This window comes from Entelurus aequoreus, linkage group LG11 (assembly GCF_033978785.1).
Source record: "Entelurus aequoreus isolate RoL-2023_Sb linkage group LG11, RoL_Eaeq_v1.1, whole genome shotgun sequence".
Lineage (NCBI taxonomy): Eukaryota > Metazoa > Chordata > Actinopteri > Syngnathiformes > Syngnathidae > Entelurus > Entelurus aequoreus.
The window spans coordinates 13,769,763-13,793,660 of record NC_084741.1 but is presented as its reverse complement, the minus strand read 5'-3'; the positions used below and the strand labels follow the sequence as shown (position 1 = coordinate 13,793,660).

The 23,898-nt window shown below is 41.1% G+C and overlaps 1 protein-coding gene across 6 annotated transcripts in view; it reads left to right on the top strand.

Annotated features, from left to right (window-relative positions):
• The window catches only part of epn1a (epsin 1a), a 40,714-nt gene that overhangs the window by 8,972 nt on the left and 7,844 nt on the right, over positions 1 to 23,898 (top strand). For 4 of the 6 annotated variants that reach the window (XM_062062557.1, XM_062062561.1, XM_062062556.1 and 1 more), the window contains exons 2-10: positions 2,537 to 2,669; positions 2,774 to 2,875; positions 5,239 to 5,397; positions 12,736 to 12,864; positions 13,101 to 13,221; positions 15,854 to 16,011; positions 16,137 to 16,208; positions 21,610 to 21,696; positions 23,480 to 23,759. In XM_062062557.1, the coding sequence (XP_061918541.1) occupies positions 2,807 to 2,875; positions 5,239 to 5,397; positions 12,736 to 12,864; positions 13,101 to 13,221; positions 15,854 to 16,011; positions 16,137 to 16,208; positions 21,610 to 21,696; positions 23,480 to 23,759 (1,075 nt within the window). In that variant the 5' untranslated portion in view covers positions 2,537 to 2,669; positions 2,774 to 2,806. The remainder of the gene's footprint in view (positions 1 to 2,536; positions 2,670 to 2,773; positions 2,876 to 5,238; positions 5,398 to 12,735; positions 12,865 to 13,100; positions 13,222 to 15,853; positions 16,012 to 16,136; positions 16,209 to 21,609; positions 21,697 to 23,479; positions 23,760 to 23,898) is intronic. The other 2 variants (XM_062062559.1, XM_062062560.1) reach the window with 2 other exon arrangements.

Genomic DNA, 23,898 nt, shown 5'->3' with positions numbered 1-23,898 from the left:
TATCATGTTTATAAACTCAGGAAATACGTCCCTGGACACATGAGGACTTGGAATATGACCAATGTATGATCCTGTAACGACTTGGTATCGGATTGATACCCAAATTTGTGGTATCATTCAAAACTAATGTAAAGTATCCAAACAACAGAAGAATAAGTGATTATAACATTTTAACAGAAGTGTAGATAGAACATTTTAAAAGAGAAAGTAAGCGGATATTAACAGTAAATAAACAAGTTTTCTACCACTTGTACTTAATAATGTTGACAAAATAATAGGTAGATAAATGACATAATATGTTACTGCATATGTCAGCAGACTAATTAGGAGTATTTGTTTGTTTACTTACTACTAAAAGACAAGTTGTCTCGTATGTTCACTATTTTATTTAAGGACAAACTTGCAATAAGAAACATATGTTTAATGTTTAAGATTTTTTTGTTAAAATAAAGCCAGTAATGCAATTTTTTGTGGTCCCCTGTTTTTATATAAAAGTATTTAAAATTATCGAAATACTATTTGGTACCGGTACCAAAATATTGGTATCGGGACAACACTAGTGTGTACAAAGGGCTATCAAGGATGTACTTGGAAAAGACTTGACTGTAATGCACTATAAAAGTTGTGCCCAAACTATTTTGGTTGTTTTCAACTTCAAAACCAGTACAGTATATCGAATTTTTTTCAAAGACCTAAAAAATTCCATTTCAGTAGAAATTTCATGTGAATGCTGAAGAGCCAAGGTCGAACTGAAATGCTGAAAGTTAGCATGCGAACAAAAATACGAGTTAAAAAAGCTAGCTTGCTAACATACCAACAATATCACACTTATAGTTAGCATTAGTCAAATACCAACATGTATGACGCTGAGGTGTCATGTATTTTAAATTGGCCAATAAAGCAAGCATGCTGATGTTCGCATGCTAAAGTGCTAACTGTAACCTGCATCAAGTACCAAAATATTACTCTGTGGTGTGGACATGTTTAAAATGTTAACCTGCTAACGTTTGCAGGCATCAAGTACCATAACATGACTCAGGTGTATACCTACAAAATTAGCTAGCATGCTAACAGGTATCATTGGTCAAGTAACAAAATATTTGACGCTGAGGAGTATAACTGTAAAATTAGCACAAAAAAAAGCTTGCATGCTAACGATTGTGCCGCAGGCAAGTAAGAATTTACCCGCGGGCTGCAATTTGGACACCATTGCAATTATGCAATAACTAGGAATGAGTAATATAACCGTAGGGAAGACGTCAACGTATTATGATTCTAAAGTTGAAATATAAGATGACAAAATAAGAATTTTAAATTGTTTTAATAAAAGTAATTATATGAGTATTAAGTCATAAGTAATTGAAATATAAATAAATGTACAATAAGATTTACAAGAATAACGTAAATTTATTTTGGGGATGAACATATTGTATGAGAGTTAATTTGTATTTCAAAAGCGAGTTGTAGTTTTCTGATAGCATAATATGAGAAAAAGGTTTTCATACTACACGGATGAAGTGTACTTCATTGATTTTTAATATATATATTTTTTTACTTTTAAGAGAATACAATCATTATTTATTAAGGGGCTCAAAATTGTATGTAAAGGAATTTGTATTATTTCAAAAACAAGTTGTAATTTTCTGGTGATTTTGTGACGTTACAAAAAGGAATGAAGAAAATCATGAAATGGTTTACTTTTAAACGAATAAGATAGCAATTAAGGCGATACAAATAGTTTATGAGAATTCATTTGTAATAGTCCAAAAAGGAAATGTAATTTTCTTACGTAGTTGTTCTATGAGGGAAAAAAAGGAATGATGTAACTAGTGTTATTTTTTTAATTATATTTTTTTTACTTTGAAGGGAATACGGTTACAATTGATAAGAATAAAAATAGTTTATGAGAATGAATTTGTAATATTCCAATAGTAAGTTGTTATTTTTCTGATGACGTTGTAATGTGAGAAAAAGGAATGTTGTATTTTTATATATATATATATATATATATATTTTTATGTTGGTGTTGTTTACTTGAGTCATATTGCCATCATAGTGCGGTCTACACTTATCTCTTATGTTTGACTGCCATCTACTGGTCACACTTATTACACCATGTACCAAATAAAATTGCTTCGATGTCGGTAAGCAAAACCAGCATTATTCCGTACATTAGGCGCATCGGATTATAGGGCGCACTGTCGAGTTTTGAGGGGAAAAACATAATTTTAAGTGCGCCTTATAGTCCGGAAAATACGGTAATTGAATAAATAAGTTTTAAAATTTACATTAAAACTATAACACTTATTTGGTATCGAGTGTATTCTGTGGAATAGAACTTGAGTGGATTGTTCAGCAGGATGACCAACATAGAACAACTTTGTTTAACTATTTGTTGATTTCCAATCATGTGATGATTTTTTTTTTTCTTTTACTGAATGTCTGCTTTGTCCTCATTTTAAGTATCTGGAATCTGCTGCACAGACAAGTGACTTGTGGCATGAAAATGTTCTTTATTTGTGATGTTTGTCCACAGTTTTTATCTCCTGGCGTCTGTGGCTTTTGGACCCGATGTTGCCCCGGGAAGAAGAGAAGGGTTGCAGCTCTCTGTGAATGAGTGGTGTGCGGGAGGAGAGACCCCGACCGAGACACTGTTCCCGTGTTAACAGGTGGGTTTTGATTGGCCGGAAATGCTCACATTTCGTGTTCCCTTCCTGGTGCTTCCAGTGGATCCACTTGATGTTTCGTGCGTCTTTTTACAACTGCTCTTTAGACTGCAACGGAGCTTCACGGCCCGACGGTTGCCATGTCGACCTCATCGCTACGGCGACAAGTGAAGAACATCGTCCACAACTATTCAGAGGCTGAGATCAAGGTCGTTTCTCCTGCCTTCCATGGCAACTATTTGCATATTCCTGGAACCTTTTGTGTGCACTGTTGAATGTCATCTAATATCCCTTCCCCCTCGTTATTCTCTGCACGACCTCGCAAGTAGGGTTGCAAAGGGGTGGAAAGTTTCCGGGAAGTTTGGAAATTGTGACCATTTGTGACCTGTGCTGGCAAAATGAGTCACAATGAGGAAATTTTAAAAACTGAGTTATTGTTATTTACACATTCTCCATCTAAAGACCTTCAAAATGATATATGGTTTGTTGGAATCGGACAGAAAATGACCGAGTTACATCCGATTGAAGTCGACCAAGTTTGAGGGTCCGTTTTGAGAAAAAACAGCTTAAAGTTTACTGTTCCAGAACAGAATGTTCCAAAACAAAACTCCATAGCAACCATACCTTAAAAGTCCTTGTAGCAACACCAACATTGGTACAATTAAAGTCAAATCCCATGTCTAAAGGAAAAATATATATTCAACTCTATTGAAAACGGTTATGTACAAAAATTTCAACACTGTTATGTCACAGTTTTTTTGTTCACTGGTCAGTTTGTCAGCTGGTCAGCTGTCCGTAATATTCCTGACCAGCAGCACTAAGAAGATTCGCCGACTGCAGTGAATTTAGCACACTTGCAACCGCCTGTGTACCCTCTCCACCTTCTAAATCCATTACGGAATGTAAAACAGTCTAACTTATCCACAAAAATAATAATTAAATGTTCGAAAATCACCTTTTTTCACCAAATATTCCGCTCAAATTACTGTGTGTTGTTTTCGTCAGGGCGCAGCCATGATACCACAATGCACCGCGCGGGGTGATTCAACCAATGAGGGTACGCCTCACAGCGACCGGTTAGCAACAAGCTGGATTTGTTTACGTCGGGACAGGTTTAAAAACTCGGATTCTATTGATTCAGAATGGAGTCATCGGGAATTCCATGCTCATTTTTAGAAAGTAGGTAAACTTGGCGTCACAATGATACCAAATATGGCTAGGGGGATTCCCCCTTATTGCCGCGAGTGAGCGTTGAAAACACTTGATTTTCTCAAGGAATTTGAACACAAAGGACTAATTTCTGAAGACATACCTCGTACAAAACCTTCAAAAAAAGGTGATTTAAGATATTTTCCTGCTATTTCGATGATTGGGATCGCTAGATTGTGGCTTTATGGACTCATTTTTGTGAAAATCTCAATTTCAACCAAGATACATTTTTTTCACCTTTTTGCCTGTAGGTCAAAATTAGCCTGTGCGTATTCCGACTCATTTTGCCAGCACAGGTCACATTTTTGGATTATTCAAAGTTGGACACCGTCCATCTTATTTTGTAGAATAAGATGAGAAGCTTGTAAAACACTAATGCAATGCCACACCCAGATATAGTCAGCTAAACAATTGGAATAGTCTTTAAAAAATTTTTTACTGATGGACAAATGAATAGAAATCTGCTAGATGAATAAATGAACACTTAATCAGCATGCGAAATCAAACTATAACCTACATTCTTCTATGACAACATGGCTAGCAGAACAGAAGGCAGAGTTTTGATTTAGTATTTGCGGTTCATTATTAGATTTTTTTAGATTAGATTTAGATTTGTTGGTCCCCATTGGGGAAATTCATTTTCACTGCCGTACATTTAAACAATAGACATTACACATCACAAAACAAAAATAACAAAAAAGACATCATACATGACCAACACATTTACAGGCTTGTCAGACAGGTCGGCCGGGCCTGCTGTTAAGGGCGGCTATAGCTGCAGGGATCAGGCCTTTCCTATTCCTTTATGAGACTGTGGTGGTACATAAACCTAGCTAGCTAGAGATATTGGCCCCAAAATCGTGTAACAAGTACAGGAACAGCTAGCTAGCTTGAGTGGAAGTCTGCTGGAGTAGTCTACAGTCATACAGTAACAAGCAATTACACCACTATTCAACTTAAATACCATACATCAAATATATTTACCCCAGTAATATCATCAACACTTACCTGACTGGATGAAGTCCTTGGGCTCAAATAATAGTGTGGCCTGTAGTGTGTAGCATGCTGGGAATTATCTGTGCATGTGATGGAAGAATGCACTGCACATGTGATGGAGGAATGCACAGTGCAGGGTTGAAATTCAACTGAATTTGCATTAAATCAGGTTGTTTTAGCTAATAATCATGCTGCAAGATCTAGCATGTTGCATTCAATGTTAATTCCCATATATTCCCGTTAATTCCCATGGAAAGTTTCCAACTTTGAATATTCCCGGAATTTTGCAACCCTACTCGCATAGTCACGTTAAAACCTTCATTTGCCTCTCCTGCCGCTCGTCGTAAAGTCTATCTCCCTTGTTTAGGTCAGGGAAGCGACGTCCAATGACCCGTGGGGCCCCAGCAGCTCGCTCATGTCCGAGATCGCGGACCTAACCTACAATGTTGTGGCCTTCTCGGAAATCATGAGCATGGTGTGGAAACGCCTCAATGACCACGGCAAGAACTGGAGGCACGTGTACAAGGTACATCAAGCACGTATTGGATACCAGCTAGGGCCGGCCATACGGCTAAAAACTGTTTTGCAATATGAGTGTTCTATATCGATGATTATTGATATTATTTACGACCTGTGGAAAATAAGGAGGACTTAAAAAGTTGAAAGTCTTAAATCCAATAATTTGAATTTAAGGCCCTAAAAAGTCTCCTCATAAAAGGTTTAAAATACGATTTTGAAAGGTTTTTAAAAAATATATTGACGTTACTTTTATTTAAAACATGCATAAACTTCAGTCTCGCTTTGAAATGTTTCGATTTTTGAGGACGCTATAACGTAACTTTTCAGTGCTAGTCTGCTTCAACCCAAGTGCAGGACTATCCATCCATCCATTTTCTACCGCTTGTCCCTTTTTGGGGTGGCGGGGGGCGGTGGAGCCTATCTCAGCTGCATTCGGGCAAGTCGCCACCTCATCACAGGGCCAACACAGATAGACAGACAACATTCACACACTAGGGACCATTTAGTGTTGCCAATCAACCTATCCCCAGGTGCAGGTTGTTGGAGGTGGGAGGAAGCCGGAGTACCTGTAGGGAACCCACGCAGTCACGCGGAGAACATGCAAACTCCACACAGAAAGATCCCGAGCCCGGGTTTGAACTCCGGACTTCTCAGGACCTACGTATTGTGAGGCACATGCACTAACCCCTGTTCCACCGTGCTGCCCAGTGCAGGACTAATAGACTGAAAAACTCCTTTGTCCCACACGCCATCAGACTGTACAACTCCTCTCTGGGGGGGAGAGTGGGGTAATAGGACGAAAGCAACAACAATACTGAAATAAACTGCAACAAAAAGCAGTAAAATTAACAGTGCAATAACAGTATAATACATTTTCATAACATGGTCACTACTGTCTAGTTTCTCTTGTTATATTCTTATTAGAGATGTCCGATAATATCGGACTGCCGATATTATCGACCGATAAATGCTTTAAAATGTAATATCGGAAATTATCGGTATCGGTTTCAAAAAGTAAAATGTATGACTTTTTAAAACGCCGCTGTGTACACGGACGTAGGGAGAAGTACAGAGCGCCAATAAACCTTAAAGGCATTTCCTTTGCGTGCCGGCCCAATCACATAATATCTACGGCTTTTCACACACACAAGTGAATGCAATGCATACTTGGTCAACAGGCATACAGGTCACACTGAGGGTTGCCGTATAAACAACTTTAACACTGTTAAAAATATGCGCCACACTGTGAACCCACACCAAACAAGAATGACAAACACATTTCGGGAGAACATCCGCACCGTAACACAACATAAACACAACAGAACAAATACCCAGAACCCCTTGCAGCACTAACTCTTCCGGGACGCTACAATATACACCCCCCCGCTAATCCCAACCCCGCCCACCTCAACCTCCTCATGCTCTCTCTGGGAGAGCATGTCCCAAATTCCAAGCTGCTGTTTTGAGCCATGTTAAAAAAAATAATGCACTTTGTGACTTCAATAATAAATATGGCAGTGCCATGTTGGCATTTTTTTTCCATAACGTGAGTTGATTTATTTTAGAAAACCTTGTTACATTGTTTAATGCATCCAGCGGGGCATCACAACAAAATTAGGCATAATAATGTGTTAATTCCACAACTGTATATCTCGGTATCGGTTGATATCGGTAATTAAGAGTTGGACAATATCGGAATATCGGATATCAGCAAAAAAAACAATATCGGACATCTCTAATTCTTATTTTTACTGTTATATTTGTATTCTTATTGTTGCTTTTTATTTTTATTCTTATTGTAATATTTTTCTATTTTGTTTCCATTTATACCCCCATTATTCACTTTTTACTTTTTAAATTCGATCTCAATTCTGTACACTACTGCTGGAATTTGAATTTTCCTGAGGTGAACTCTCCTGAAGGAATCAATAAAGTACTATCTATTAATCCATCTATCTAACTACACAGCGGAACTAACTGTGCTGCCCGGTCAGAATTTATGGAACACCAACAGCGGCTGTGTGTTGACAGCTTAAAGTTTAAATGGAACCGAATTGCAGTAATGCACGCATGGATAAGTGCAAGTTTAATGATTTGTGGCTTCAGGACGAACAGTACAGTGTATGGTTGAAGCCGGTGGAGGGAAACGCATATGAAGCACACTGCACATTGTGCAAGAAAACTTTAAAACTTGGAACAGTGGGCATCAAGGCATTGGATTCCCATTGCAAATCAGAAAATGCCACCAGCAAACGCCGTCAACCAGCCACCATTGCTTCACATCAGGAGCTGGAGCATAGAGGTCCAGTGCGACCCAGTCTGCTGCAACTCCAGTCGACCTCCGGACAGCGTTTGGGTCTACGCCGACACTAAAAGTGGAGGTGCTATTTACTTTTCACACGGTAACTAAGCACCAGACATATACTGGTAATGAGAACATTGATGAGCTGTTCCAGGTTGTGTTCTCGGATTCAGAGAAAGCAAAAATGTTTAACGTTTACTTTTTTGCCTGTATCGATGTAAAATAGGTCTTAAATTAAGTGAGTCTGAGTGAATTATATTTATATAGCGCTTTTCTCTAGTGACTCAAAGCACTTTTACATAGTAAAACCCAATATTTAAGTTACATTTAAACCAGTGTGGGTGGCACTGGGAGCAGGTGGGTAAAGTGTCTTTCCCAAGGACACAACAGCAGTGACTGGGATGGCGGAAGCGGGGATCGAACCTGGAACCCTCAAGTTGCTGGCACAGCCACTCTACCAACCGAGTTATACCGCTCGGTGCAGTCAGACACGTTATAGACTTTATTTACAATAAATAAATAGATTATTAACGTTTACTAATCAATTTTATAATCATCCGTGTCCGAATTGCGATGCACATGAAAAATCGATTATTTCTCGAGTCACAAATAAAAAAAAGAGGATGAAATGTGGTGAAAATGTGAAAGTCTTGACAAAATTGAGCATTAGTCACGTGAGTGGCAAGATTCAGGTGGTGTACCTAATGATGTGGCTGTATATTCTGTGTAATAACGTTTTGAGGACTTTGACCAAGGTAACACCTGTATAACTAGTTAATAGTAACCTTGGTAGCACATGTATAATTAGTTAATAGTAACCTTGGTTACACATGTATAACTAGTTAATAGTAACCTTGGTAAAAACAACAGTTCACTCCTTGAAGGAACTAACTAAATTGTATTCATTATGGTCTTAGAAAACGTCTTAAAAAGTCTTTAATTTGGCTTGTTGAAACCTGCAGAGACCCTGGAGGAGGAGAAAATAATATTAAGCATTTTCTTTCAAATGTAACCTCCCTCTGATTATACTTCCCTTAGCTATCGAGGCAGAAAGGAAATGTCAACACAAGCATGGAAAACGAACACTGTAAACAAAATAATATAATCTCATTGAGCATTTAACAATAAACTCTTGAAATTAAATCATATGTAAGAAATGCTTAATAAAGTATAAGAAAATAGTGTGAAAATGGAAACCCGAGAGGAACTAATTTCTGCAGGTTTAGTGCCAGAACTTTACAGCTGTGCTCTAAAGCACTGTGTGCCGCGGGATATTATGCAACTTCACCCAATTGGTCCAAAAAATATTTTCTGCAAATCAATAATTATAATCTGCAAATACTGTGCCGTTCCATAGTGTCCGTGCTGTGTAGAACTCGGCTGTAGAACTGTGATCCCAATATGCAGACCACAGCGTGCAGGTAAAACGGTATGTAACGCTGAAACCAAAAATGAACATAAGGGAAAGGAAAAGGCAATGAATCATAGGGATGGCTATGTAAAACGACAGTAAAACTGAACTGGCTACAAAGTAAACAGAAACAGAATGCTGGACGACAGCAAAAACTTGCAGCGTGTGGAGCAGAGACGGCGTCCACAAAGTACATCCGTACATGACATGGCAAGCAACAATGTCCCCACAAAGAAGAATAGCAACAACTTAAATAGCCTTGCTTGCTAACACAAAGCGGGTGCGGGGGAATAGCGCTCAAAGGAAGACATGAAGCTGCTACAGGAAAACACCAAAATAACAGCACAAGACAAGAATCAAAGTACTACACACAGGAAAACACCAACAAATTCAAAATAAGGCACGAGCCACGTTTTCTGCTGGTGGTGTCCCTCCGCATTTTTAAATGGTAAAAATGTGCCTTGCCTCAAAAAAGGTTGAAAAACACTGCTCTGGTGGTGTGGTACTCCATGCAAAGAATCAACCGCCAGACAACAAGAAAGCGCAACCATAGAGATAGTTAATACTGTTACCTGATTGGCTGTGTCACTCCCACTGACCATTGAGCACTTTCAATGTAGCTGGGTTCGCAAGTGCCAATATTCCTGCCACCAACCAACTTTCTTCGTACGAGACAAAAATATATGCATCGAACACATATTGATTATGTGCCTATCACGGTGTGTATTGATATGGTTTTATCGCCCTGCCCTGCCTCAATAAATCCTTTTATTATTGCCAGTTCTCCTTTGTCTCCTTAAAGTAAATGTCAATATTTATTAGTTAAGTTGACGCGTCAGTGGACTTAAACAGGTTGTATTGTATTAAAATACATCAATGTGGGGTTGTATGGTATGCTAATGCATCATATTCGGTACTATACTGGTTTACGAGCAGAGTAGCATGTTCGGCAGCGCACGATCACGGAGTACTTACAAGCAGACACAGTGTGTAGACAGAAAAGGGAAAATGGACGCATTTTGGCTTAAAAACTAACAAAGGAGACGCTATAACACTGAAACACCCTCAAAAGGAGCTAGTTAGCGACTAAGTCGCAGTCTGCAGTGTTTTAGCTACTTCCAAATCACTAATCCTCGCCTCCATGGTGACAAATGAAGTACGTTTCTTACAAGTATCATCCCTGCAAACATGCTTCACTACACACCGTAGCTCACTGGCATCACAATGTAAACTTGGTGGCTCTACACCTGACATCCACTGTAATGATACCAAATTCAGGAGCTTATATACTATAATTACATCGATATTTTTTAGCATCACAAAATCTTTTGTTAGTTTAAAAAAAAAAAAGTATATTATGTTTATAAAGTCAGTAAATACGTCCCTGGACACATGAGGACTTTGAATATGACCACTGTATGATCCTGTAACTACTTGGTATCGGATCGATACCTAAATTTGTGGTATCATCCAAAACTAATGTAAAGTATCGGAAGAGAAGAATAAGTGATTATTACATTTTAACAGAAGTGTAGATAGAACATGTTGAAACGGAAAATAAATACTGCGATGAGGTGGCGACTTGTCCAGGGTGTACCCCGCCTTCCGCCCGAATGCAGCTGAGATAGGCTCCAGCACCCCCCCACGACCCCAAAAAGGGACAAGCGGTAGAAAATGGATGAAACGGAAACTAAGCAGATATTAACAGTAAATGAACAAGTGGATTAATAATTCATTTTCTACCATCCATCCCATCCATTTTCTACTGCTTGTCCCTTTTGGGGTCGCGGGGGGTGCTGGAAGCTATCTCAGCTGCATTCGGGCGGAAGGCGGGGTACACCCTGGACAAGTCGCCACCTCATCGCAGCATTTTCTACCACTTGTCCTTAATAATTTTGACAAAATAATAGAATATAAATGTTACTGCATACGTCAGCAGCTAAATTAGGAGCCTTTGTTTGTTTACTTACTACTAAAAGACAAGTTGACTACGTTCACTTTTTTATTTAAGGACAAATAATAACATGTTTAAAGGCCTACTGAAACCCACTACTACCGACCACGCAGTCTGATAGTTTATATATCAATGAGGAAATCTTAACATTGCAACACATGCCAATACGGCCGGGTTAACTTACAAAGTGCAATTTTAAATTTCCCGCTTAACTTCCGGTTGAAAAAGCCTTTGGAGGATGACGTATGCGCGTGACGTAGCCAGGGGAACAGAGGTATGCCTTCCCCATTGAATACAATACAAAAAAGCTCTGTTTTCATTTCATAATTCCACAGTATTCTGGACATCTGTGTTGGTGAATCTTTTGCAATTTGTTTAATGAACAATGGAGATTACAAAGAAGAAAGTTGTAGGTGGGATCGGTGTATTAGCGGCTGGCTGTAGCAACACAACAAGAAGGACTTACTTGGATAGCAGACGCGCCAGCCGATGCCAGCCGCCAACCACATATGTGTTGGGGTGAAGTCCTTCGTCGTGCCGTCGATCGCTGGAACACAGGTGAGCACGGGTGTTGATGAGCAGATGAGGGCTGGCTGGCGTAGGTGGAGCGCTAATGTTTTTATCATAGCTCTGTGAGGTCCGGTTGCTAAGTTGCTAAGTTAGCCTTAGCGTCGTTAGCAACAGCATTGTTAAGCTTTGCCAGGCTGAGAATTATTAACCGTGTAGTTACATGTCCATGGTTTAATAGTATTGTTGATCTTCTGTCTATCCTTCCAGTCAGGGATTTATTTATTTTGTTTCTATCTGCATTTGAGACAGATGCTATCACGTTAGCTCATGCTAAAGAGCTTCATCGATGTATTGTCGTGGAGATAAAAGTCACTGTGAATGTCCATTTCGCGTTCTTGACTCTCATTTTCAAGAGGATATAGTATCCGAGGTGGTTTAAAATACAAATCCGTGATCCACAATAGAAAAAGGAGAGTGTGGAATCCAATGAGCCAGCTTGTACCTAGTTACGGTCAGAGCGAAAAAAGATATCTATTTCACTGCATTCTAGTCCGTCACTCTAACGTTCCTCATCCACGAATCTTTCATCCTCGCTCAAATTAATGGGGTAATCGTCGCTTTCTCGGTCCGAATAGCTCTAGCTGCGTTGAAAACAATAGGAAAATATGAGGAAGTGAACAACTGACAACGTCACGCTACTTCCGGTAGGGGCAAGGTTTTTTTTTTATCAGAGACCAAAAGTTGCAAACTTTATCGACGTTGTTCTATACTAAATCCTTTCAGCAAAAATATGGCAATATCGCAAAATGATCAAGTATGACACATAGAATGGATCTGCTATCCCCGTTTAAATAAAAAAATGTCATTTCAGTAGGCCTTTAATGTACCTTAAGATTTTTTTGTTAAAATAAAGCCAATAATGCAATTTTTTGTGGTCTCTTTTATTTAGAAAAGTATCGAAATACATTTTGGTACCGTTACCAAAATATTGGTATCGGGACAACCCTACATCAATGTAATACATATATTTTAATATACAATATGTCAATGAAGTTTCATTATTGTGATGAATAAACTTTATAAATGTAAGCCTAATGAACGCCTTAACCGAAAAAGGCACCTGTGCGGAGATTCCTGGTTTCTAACAGGCTTTCTCCACCCGCACCAGGCCATGACCCTGATGGAGTATCTGATCAAGACGGGCTCAGAACGCGTCGCCCAGCAGTGTCGAGAGAACATTTACGCCGTTCAGACCCTCAAGGACTTCCAGTACATCGACAGAGACGGCAAAGACCAGGTGAGCACACACAAAGGTGTGCGTGGAGCTTTAAGTGCAAAGTACTCACACTGAATAAATGTTCTACATTTGCACCCTGTGGAGTCTGAAGTAAGTTAAATGGGTTTGTTAAAAGCCGCCATAAAATGTGATGACTGGAAGTTTATAACTGCAATGCAGGGTAATAAACGGCATGTTTTTATGAAGTATTTTCTACGACGGGTATAAATGTTTGTCCTTGCTCGCGATTTATCCAGGGAGTGAATGTGCGAGAGAAAGCCAAACAGCTTGTGACCCTGCTGAAAGACGAAGAGAGACTACGAGAGGAGAGGATCCACGCCCTCAAAACCAAAGAAAAGATGGCGCAGACATCCAGTGGTGAGACTGCTGCTTTTGGAACTGCACTCTTTTGGAATTATTTACAATTATTATGTACAACAAGCACACATCACAGGGCTGGACGATTATGGCAAGACTATTCATCACGGTTACCGTATTTTCCGCACTATAAGGCGCACCTAAAAACCTCCAATTTTCTCAAAAGCTGACAGTGCGCCTTATAATCCGGTGCACCTTATATATGGACCGATATTGAGCCACAACAAACCTAAACTTCATTTTCATAAAGTTTAGCCGCCAACTTCTTTTTCCCCTGTAGAAGAAGAAGCGCTTCTTCTTCTACGGTAAGCAGCCGCCAACTTCATTTTCCCCTGTAGAAGAAGTAGAAGCGCGCAGTGCATGCTGGGATATATGACTGCGCGAGGCGTGCCGTTTTGATTTCCATTTGTTTGTTTATGTAAAGACCCCAAAATGGCTCCTATTAAGAGACACGCTTACGACGCAGAGTTTAAACTTAAGACGATCAGTCACAAAGTAGAACACGGGAATAGAGCAGCAGCGACACTGACTCCATTAATGACGACTTTGTTGGATGCCGTATTCGCCCAACTGTTTAATTCGGACACTGAAGAAGAAGAAGAATTCAAGGGATTCGTGGATGAGGAATAACTTCATAAAGTGAGCTTTACATGTTTATTTTGTGTGTTGTGTTGTGTGACATTAACGTTTGAGCAACGTTGAGTTATTGATATATTGTTATTGCGCTGCACTATTTCGAGTGTTACTATATTGTGATTTACCGTAACAGTATCACTGTTTTTTACCTGTTTATTGAATCAGGGAAAAGTTCCCCTCCACTATGTGATATAAATGTTGCACTACATGTTATACCTTGCTGTTGTTAAAAGATAAACAAAACACCTAGTCACTGATAGGGATGTCCCGATCCGATATTTGGATCGGATCGGCCGCCGATATTGGCCAAAAAATGCGTATCGGCAAGGCATGGGAAAATGCCGATCCAGATCCAGTTTTTTAAAAAATTACGGTCCGTGTTTTCCAACGCACAGATCTAAATAATACATTCCACTTTTCTGCTGCTCCCTAATTTCCGTTCCGCATTTTCCAGCACACCTTCAACAGTCGAGTATACGTCCTCACGCAGTTGCCTTTAGCTGCTGGCATTACACGACAGGCTCTTTCCACTCCTCCTTGTGTCTGCTTCTCATAGACAGCAAGCGCACTTTCTTACACACGTCACATACTGTCACGTCATACGTCACATACGTATATACGCACTCTCCCAGCAGAGAGGTAGCAGCATGGCTAACGTTAGCTGTGATGCTAGCGTAGCCGTGAAGGAATAATTAATTAATTCCCAAAAAAACAGCAGGGGGTCCATCGTCTGGCGGTGGTTTGGCTTCAAGTGGGAATATGTCGAACAGACAACCGTAATTTGTCAAGTGTGGGGCAAAAGCGTTGCTATAAAAAGTAGCATTACTGCTAATATTTAGCGTCGTTCGAAAAGTCCCCTGCTAGAAAATGAAGAGTGTTTGAAACTCTGCACGTCAACATCTTCATTGTGTGTTATTCAAACTCACCTAATTCAGCTGGCTAGTTGTTATCAAGAGTACTAAAACCCTTTTCAACATGAATCTGACAACTACGTAGGCTAAATAATTTTAAATTTTAATACATGCTCGGATAAGGCCAGTATCGGTATCGGATCGGAAGTGCAAAAACATCAGTATCGGATCGGAAGTGCAAAAACCTGGATCGGGACATCCGTAGTCACTGACTTTACCTCGGGGAAAATAATAAAACAGCTGTTTATTCATTTTGGGAGTGTACATAGTTGTCAGAACGCTGGTTTGTAATCTATTAATAAAGTTTGACTGACCTATCTGACTGTTTTGTTGACATTCCATTTAGCGCAGCTCCCTCTAAAGGACGCATAGGTGCGCCTTATAATCCGGTGCGCCTTATATATGAACAAAGTTTTGAAATATGCCATTCATTGAAGGTGCGCCTTATAATCTGGTGCGCCTTATAGTGTGGAAAATACGGTATTTTGATTGATCACAATTAGACCATTGTTCAGTCATTTGAAAACCACAGAACTAAATTTAAATAAAGTTTTAAAAAAAAAACTGATATGAATTAGTAGAATAGAATAGAATGGACTTTATTGTCATTATATTTGCATATAACGAGATTAAGTACTCCAATTTAAGGTGCGGTAGTGGAAACAAACAAACACAGACTGGGCCCCCTTAGGAGCTCAGTCTGGAGTGGGAAAAAACCTCCGTGGCAAAGCACATATACATATTACAACATGCATCTCGAGATATCTAGCAACAGAGGGGAGGGGGGGGGCCATGGTGGCAGGCCGCAGCTCTCAGGCGCTTCCCATCCGTCCATCATCCCTATGGGATTTGCGTCAAGGGCGTTGGATTGGGAGTGGGGTATGTGTGTGGCGTATATTTTTTTTGTGGATGCATGTGTGTGTGTGTAAGCCTGCAGTGTCTCTTTGTTCCGCGGCCTTGATGTTGTGTCCAAAGTCAACAACAGGTGTTGACTTTTGATTTTTACGAATTAGAATGCAGATGAAAGAAAGGGCAGTTCCCCTTCAAAACAGCATGTCCATAGATTTATTAAGGTTCTGTTCCAGCTTCTTCCGCTCCCTCAGCACCCAACCTGGGGGGCAGCCTGTCCCTGGGCTCCCACTCCGGAGGGGCCGACCCCGAGCAGGCGTGGCCGCAGAGCTCCGGGGAGGAGGACCTGCAGCTGCAGTTGGCCTTGGCCATGAGTAAAGAAGAAGCCGAGCAGGTAAGAGCAGGTGTAAAAGTGCAAATGCGTTTGCAGCTCATGCCAGCGAGTGTGCGCGCACATGAGCATTTAGTGACGTTAACCGCTAGCTTGGCTCTTATCTTGTAACCCCTGACCTCCCCCAGACTAGCGCGGACCCTCTGGAGGACGCAGAGATGTTCTATGCAATCACACTCAGCAAAGAGATGCTCCAAAAGGTTAGGGGCAGCGAGGGTGCCCACTTGGCTAGATAGCCAGACATCTTGTCTTTCTGTCCCTTGGAATTTACACTGTTGTCCAATCAAGGCAATGAATTCACTTTTCAGTTTCTGTAAAAGTAGCTTTGCATCAATTGAGAGCCTTTGGGTTTGTACGCTTTGGTCTGCTCCCCCGGTTTGGTTTGTTGTGACGCATTCCGAAATAAAAAGAAGCAAAAATATATCACAAAAAAACTATGCAAAATGACTCTCTTCTACTTCCCTGTGCCATTAGCTGCACCCCAAGAGAGAAAAACACTAACTTTCATCAGTACATGGACACAATAGCAGGATAGAAAATGCCAGGAAATAACGGTCTAAGGAAATGTCAAGCACATGATCCCTCTTCCCGTGGTGGAATGAAGATGAGGCACTAATCGTACATACTGTAAAGCTATTACATACTGTATCATACATACTGTACTAGGACTGTAAAATACATACTGTATCATACTGTACTAGGACTGTAAAGCTGTACACACTGTACTAGGACTGTAAAGCTATATCAATATGGCCGATCAACACGAGGGGATCCAATGTTTACATCAGTCTATTTCATCGCTATACAGTCCTGCGTATAAAATGTGTGATATCATGTGCGATACAAGCAGTCCTCTACAAGCAGAACGCTATTGTAAGTTAATAATACTAACACAGACACTTGTCAACATGTTAGCATATTAGCTAATGCTAACAACGCTAGCTTGATTACATTACAATGGCCTGTACAAGTATGCATGGAAAAACTCCAACAGACATCACACATGGGATGGTTTATCAATCCATCCATCCATTTTCTACCGCTTTTCCCTTTCGGAGTCGCGGGGGGTGGTTAGTATGTAAGAATTGTTTTAGTTACACTACCGTTGAAAAGTTTGGGGTCACATTGAAATGTCCTTATTTTTGAAGGAAAAGCACTGTACTTTTCAATGAAGATAACTTTAAACTAGTCTTAACTTTAAAGAAATACACTCTATACATTGCTAATGTGGTAAATGACTATTCTAGCTGCAAATGTCTGTTTTTTGGTGCAATATCTACATAGGTGTATAGAGGCCCTTTTCCAGAAACTATCACTCCAGTGTTCTAATGGTACAATGTGTTTGCTCATTGGCTCAGAAGGCTAATTGATGATTAGAAAACCCTTGTGCAATCATGTTCACACATCTGAAAACAGTTTAGCTCGTTACAGAAGCTACAAAACTGACCTTCCTTTGAGCAGATTGAGTTTCTGGAGCATCACATTTGTGGGGTCAATTAAATGCTCAAAATGGCCAGAAAAAGAGAACTTTCATCTGAAACTCGACAGTCTATTCTTGTTCTTAGAAATAAAGGCTATTCCACAAAATTGTTTGGGTGACCCCCAACTTTTGAACGGTAGTGTATATTGTAAAACTTACAAATGCTGCTTGGAGTAATGAATAAAGAATCCATACGAGTGGAAAGGCTATGGACGACCAGAAGACGGAACGGCACTTCTACGTCCGGTTCAAAGCTTTAAACAGCAGGAACCACTGTGTAGACATTCAACCCAGCAACACCTGCAGCCAGCAAACTCGTCCAAAAGATGACGCCATACCACAATCGTTATCACACCTTTTCAGTGTATTTGCATGTGTTTTATGAGAACTGTTTGCAAGAAAAATCCATAAATTAGCCGCACCGTTTTAATAGCCGCAGAGTACAAAGCGCAGGGAAAAAGTAGTGGCTAATAATCCAGAATTTACGGTAGGTTAGCGTTTGTCATACCTGCAATTGTTCTCTTTTGGACTCATTTCACTTGAGCAAACATTTTTTGTAACATCACACAATACAGAATAATAAAAGTATGCTTGATTCATGCTGATATCGTATGGATCAATATCAGCCAATACTCAGGGCTCCAATATACGTGTCGTATCAGAGGTGACACCCCTAATCCATACCTCTGACCGCGTATAGTTTTGCTGTAAACTGTTGTCATTGTTCCTCCTTAGGTGAGTTGAGTCACCGTGGCGGAAGACAATTACACAAAAAGAGACCGTATTGCACATTTCTGTCCTAACCCGTTGAGTGAGAGTCTAATCAAAGGAAGCACGACATGCTGCGATTTCTCAATTTAGTAAAAAGAAAATAGTCTTTCCAGTTTTTTGTACTCAAACACTCGCTTGCACTATTGCAGTTTGCTCTCTGGTGGGTTTATGATCAAAGAATAAGCTGTCAGGCGTTTGTTTTTGGTCCACCCCTATTGTGGCGTCAGCGTTTGACATGCTGAGGCTAAATGTTTGCGTTGCTTGGACTACCAAGTGTTGTCCTGCGTTCACACCTGAACAACAAACCAAAGCAGGGGAGGAGCCAGCAGCTGAGAAGTCCAAAGGGGTCGAGACTGAAAGCACTTAGTTTGTTTCACATCTACAAGAAATGTGCAACCTCCAGTTCCTCCTCTCGTATTTCGGTATTTGAATCAAATTAACCCTCTATTGACTATGCATGCCTAATATCTCTTCTAATACTACATTTAACGCTGAGCGGGTTTAGGTACACACCATGATTATCAAATAGAACTCCTCCCAATTCTTCACTTCTTCTATTCTCCTGTGTTGCTTCCTTCTATCATGTTGTACTAACATTTGTCCATCAGTCCTTAAATACCATACAGTGGAACCTCGATTTATGAATTGGTTCTTGAACAGGGTTCGGAAAATCGAAAATGTCGTATCGTGAAGCAGATTTCTCCATAAGAAACTATAAATGTGAATAATGGGTTCCAGCCTCGAACAAAAGTTCATATTTTAGTGAAGGTGTCAGGTTCAAACACCGAACTATCTAATAAACAGACAAGAAGCAAGGAATCAAACAGAGACAGGATTAAATTTAGCTCATGAGGAGAGCGTGTCGACCTGCACCCTCGTGCAGTGTCGTCCCACGCTCTGAAGAGGGAGTCCCACGCCTCCGCATTTATTTGGACATTCCCTGATTACATAGCCGCAGCTGTTTCTAAGGGGAGGGGGGGTCATAAACATCTGTTGCACTCGGTCATAAACAGTTCAAAGAAAAGGTGCCTGGAGCGGTGTCAGGTCTGCTCCCTCTCTGCTTTGTAGATCTCGGGTCATGACAAGGTCTTCCTGTGGCTGTACAATAGGTCAAAGGAACCGACACCTCCACGTCGCATCCCATCGCACACAGTGGAGGTTTACAAGCTGTAGCCCTTTTGCTTGATAAGATCAAAGACCGCTTTTGTCTTCTCGCAGGGCGGCCTGAACTCATGGGAACACAAAGTTGTGTGATAACTTATATACAATTATTCTGACAGAAGGTTTTGAACACTTTAAACCCTATAAAGGGTTCTGTACAGTACTGTGTATCAAACCGCCTGTCGACCATGGGGTTAAGAGCCTTCAGACGCTCTGCACCTCGTTTCTGGAACTCCCTCCGGAACATAGCCACTTTTAAAACTTACTTCAAAGCCCACCTGTTTAGGCACGCCTATGCTTGACACCAGTGTGTTTTTAATTGTTGCTTTGCCTAAATATATACAGTACAAACCAAAAGTTTCAACACACCTTCTCATTCAATGCGTTTTCTATATTTTCATGACTATTTACATTGTAGATTGTCACATCAAAACTATGAATGAACACACGTGGAGTTATGTACTTCACAAAAAAAAGGTGAAATAACTGAAAACATGTTTTATATTCTAGTTTCATCAAAATAGCCACCATTTGCTCAGATTTATTTTTTGCACACTCATGGCATTCTCTCGATGAGCTTCAAGAGGTCGTCACCTGATATGGTTGTCACTTCACAGGTGTGCTTGAAGCTCATCGAGAGAATGCTAAGTGTGTGCAAAGCAGTAATCATAGCAAGGAGTGGCTATTTTGAAGAAACTAGAATAAAAAACATGTTTTCAGTTATTTCACATTTTTTGTCAAGTATGTAACTCCCCATGTGTTCATTCATAGTTTTGATGTGACAATCTACAATGTAAATAGTCATGAAAATAAAGAAAACGCATTGAATGAGGTGTGTCCAAACTTTTGGCCTGTACTGTATATATATTTTATGCTGTTTTTATGAAATGTACGGCAACCTCAAGTGCCTTCAAAGCCGCCTTACAAAATAAATGTAATATTATTATTAAGCAAACATAACGGGGGTGATGGACTGACTTTATTAACAAGCCCATCTTCTGTATGCGCTGCCCTGCCAACACGCGCACACCCAGAGAAGTCCCTTTGGTGCCCCCACAAACCATCAGAAATCACAAAATTCCTATATTGCAACAATAAGACACATTTTAAAAAGTCAAATCCGCTTACATTACATTATCGGCAAAGGTCCTCTCTTGACGAAAGGAGCAGACGAGAGGTCGGGGAAATAATCGATTTTTAGATGCGATTATAAAGTCGATCAGTAAACATGGATCATTTTAGTTTAGTTTATTATTGTTTCTTCGGTCAGTGGTCAACAAAATAAACAAACAGTTTTACATAAACAAACAGTTGTACATTCATAAATTGAAAATGTTGCAGACCGAAAGGGTTTAGGCTGAAGTTGAACACTTATTGCGCCTAACCTTATAATCGATTTATTTATTGTAAATAAAGTAATGCAGACAGTTGCCGAGAGTTTCTCCCTTTATTAAATGTTCCAGTTTTGCATACATTTTCATTAATGTAAGAAATATGGGAATTCTGTTTTGAAAAGTTGCAAGTAATAAACGCTTATTTAGTTAAACGAAAATAAATGTAAAACTGCATCAATTAAAGGTACATCAATAATCGATTTTTAATCGAACCGTAGCTCCCGAATCGTTAGGTGCCCAGAGATTCCCACCTCCAGAGCAGACGGAGAAAGAGAAGGGTGGGGAGAGGGGGCGGGGGCCATGTGTGTGGGTTGGCATCGTTTTCCAGAAAATTCTGTTCTCATCACAATTAAAAAACTTGTCGTGGGACAAAGCCGACTTCCTCACTCCCTTCAATACGAGCAGGCACAAAATGGCTGTCCGTACAAAGAGGTGTGGTGCGCACAGAAAAGGGATATTTGGCGCGATCTAATCAAAAAGTTGGCAAGTAGAGGGGTTCGTAAATCGATGTTCCACTGTATTTGAAAGTAGAATTGTTTTGTTTGATCAAGAGTCGATCCTGTAGGAACTCCTACAGCCACACGGTGGCGTACCGAGACACTTGACACCACTAACAACATGGAGGGCCCTCTTGGGGCTCCTGTAAGGACAAGACTAACCCCATGATCCTCTCATATTCCAGTTGTGTCCCAACACCCGTGTCACAAAGTGACCCACTGCAAAAAGGCGCTCGCTGGGAGTCGTGTGCCTGAGCGCGCTCACGCCACTGTTTGTATGTGCACGTGTGATTGACAGGAGGAGCGGCTCCGCAGAGGCGACGACCTGCGATTGCAGATGGCCATCGAAGAGAGCAGGCGGGAGAAGAAGCCCAAGCCAGAGGAGGTGTGTCTCTCTCGCTCCGCTCCTTGTTCACTGCTTGTTATCCTCCCGCGGTAGTTCAGACCTACTTCCAATTCCTCACTAACACGCTAAGATTTCTGGGTAATGTCGAATGTAAACAATTACGGCCTTATCCAGGGTAAGACAACTATGAACATATTTGTTGATACCATGATGAGGTGGTTAGTGTCAGGTTCAAACACCGACACCACTATCTATTAAACAAGACAAGAAGCAAGGAATCAGACAGAGACGGGATTCAATTTAGCTCATGAGGAGAGCGCGTGCACTTGTACCCTCGTACAACGTCGCCCCACGGTTCCACACGCCTCCTCATTTATTTGGGCATTTTCCGATGACATAGCTGCAGCTGCTTCTAAGGGGAGGGGTCATGAACAGCTGCTGCACTCGGTCATAAACAGTTCAAAGAAAGGGTGCTTGGAGCGGTGTCAGGTTTGCCCCCTCTCTGCTTTGTCGATTTTGGGTCATTGATTGATTGATTGATTGATTGAGACTTTTATTAGTAGGTTGCACAGTGAAGTACATATTCCGTACAATTGACCACTAAATGGTAACACCCGAATAAGTTTTTCAACTTGTTTAAGTCGGGGTCCACTTAAATTGATTCATGATACAGATATATACTATCATATATACTATCATCATAATACAGTCATCACACAAGATAATCACATTGAATTATTTACATTATTTACAATCAGGAGTGTGGAGGGGGGGTGTTGTGGGGGGGTGGGGATATGGACATCAAGTAGTGGACATAGAGAGAGAGAGAGAGAGAGAGAGAGAGAGAGAGAGAGAGAGAGAGATCAGAAGGCATAAGAAAAAGAATCTGCATTTGATTGTTTACATTTGATTATTAGCAATCCGGGGAGGGTGTTAGTTTAGGGTTGTAGCTGCCTGGAGGTGAACTTTTATAGCGGTTTTGAAGGAGGATAGAGATGCCCTTTCTTTTATACCTGTTGGGAGCGCATTCCACATTGATGTGGCATAGAAAGAGAATGAGTTAAGACCTTTGTTAGTTCGGAATCTGGGTTTAACGTGGTTAGTGGAGCACCCCCTGGTGTTGTGGTTATGGCGGTCATTTACGTTAAGGAAGTAGTTTGACATGTACTTCGGTATCAGGGAGGTGTAGCGGATTTTATAGACTAGGCTCATGATAAGGTCTTCCTGTGGCTGTCCAATAGATCAAAGAAACCGACACCTCCACGTCGGCCTTTAAGCATAAGAGTTGTGTGATAACTTAAACACAAAAATGGCTACCACATTACCGTAATTTCCGGTCTGTAGAACGCACCGGTGTAAGCTAAATTTTAGAAGAAAAAAATATGTTTTCATATTTTAATCGTGCCGATATGTATGTTGTGAAATGAGTGGGAAATGAGGGACGGCGTGGCGCGGTTGGGAGAGTGGCCGTGCCAGCAACCTGAGGGCTCCTGGTTCAATCCCCACCTTCCACCAACCTCGTCACGTCCGTTGTGTCCTTGAGCAAGACACGTCACCCTTGCTCCTGATGGGTGGTGGTTAGGGCCTTGCATGGCAGCTCCCATCAGTGTGTGAATGCGTGTGTGAATGGGTGAATGTGGAAATAGTGTCAAAGCGCTTTGGGTACCTTGAAGGTAGAAAAGCGCTATACAAGTATAACCCATTTACCATTTATTGTATTGGTATTGAAAACAAAAAATGTCAAAATGGCCCCCGCTTGATTACATTTTTCAATTTGGCCACCCCTTAAATTTAACACAAGTGTACAATCTGTGCTGTACAGACTGCTCTCATGGAGCTGAGTGCCGTGGACCCCTGGGGGCCCCCCGCCGTCGCCGCCACCGCCATCCCCGCCGGCCCCTCCCCCCCGCCGACCCTTCCCATCGCCGCGTCCGGCCCGTGGGGCACAACCTCCGCGGACCCGTGGGGCGTGGCCTCGCCCGCCTCTCCTACCAGCGCCGACCCCTGGGGCGGGGGGCCGCCGCCCACCATAGCCCCTCCCTCCGGCCCCTGGGGAGAGACGTCCAACAGGGTGAACCACGTGGACCCCTGGGGAAGCTCAGGTAGCCGACAAGGACGTCCCACCTGTTGATGTTATCATTGAGCGCATGCTAAACTCATTCTCCTTCTGTGTCAAAGGATGCAAATCCTTCTGTTTCTACTGGGCACTGACGGCTGTTTCCCAAGCAGAGTTTTATATTT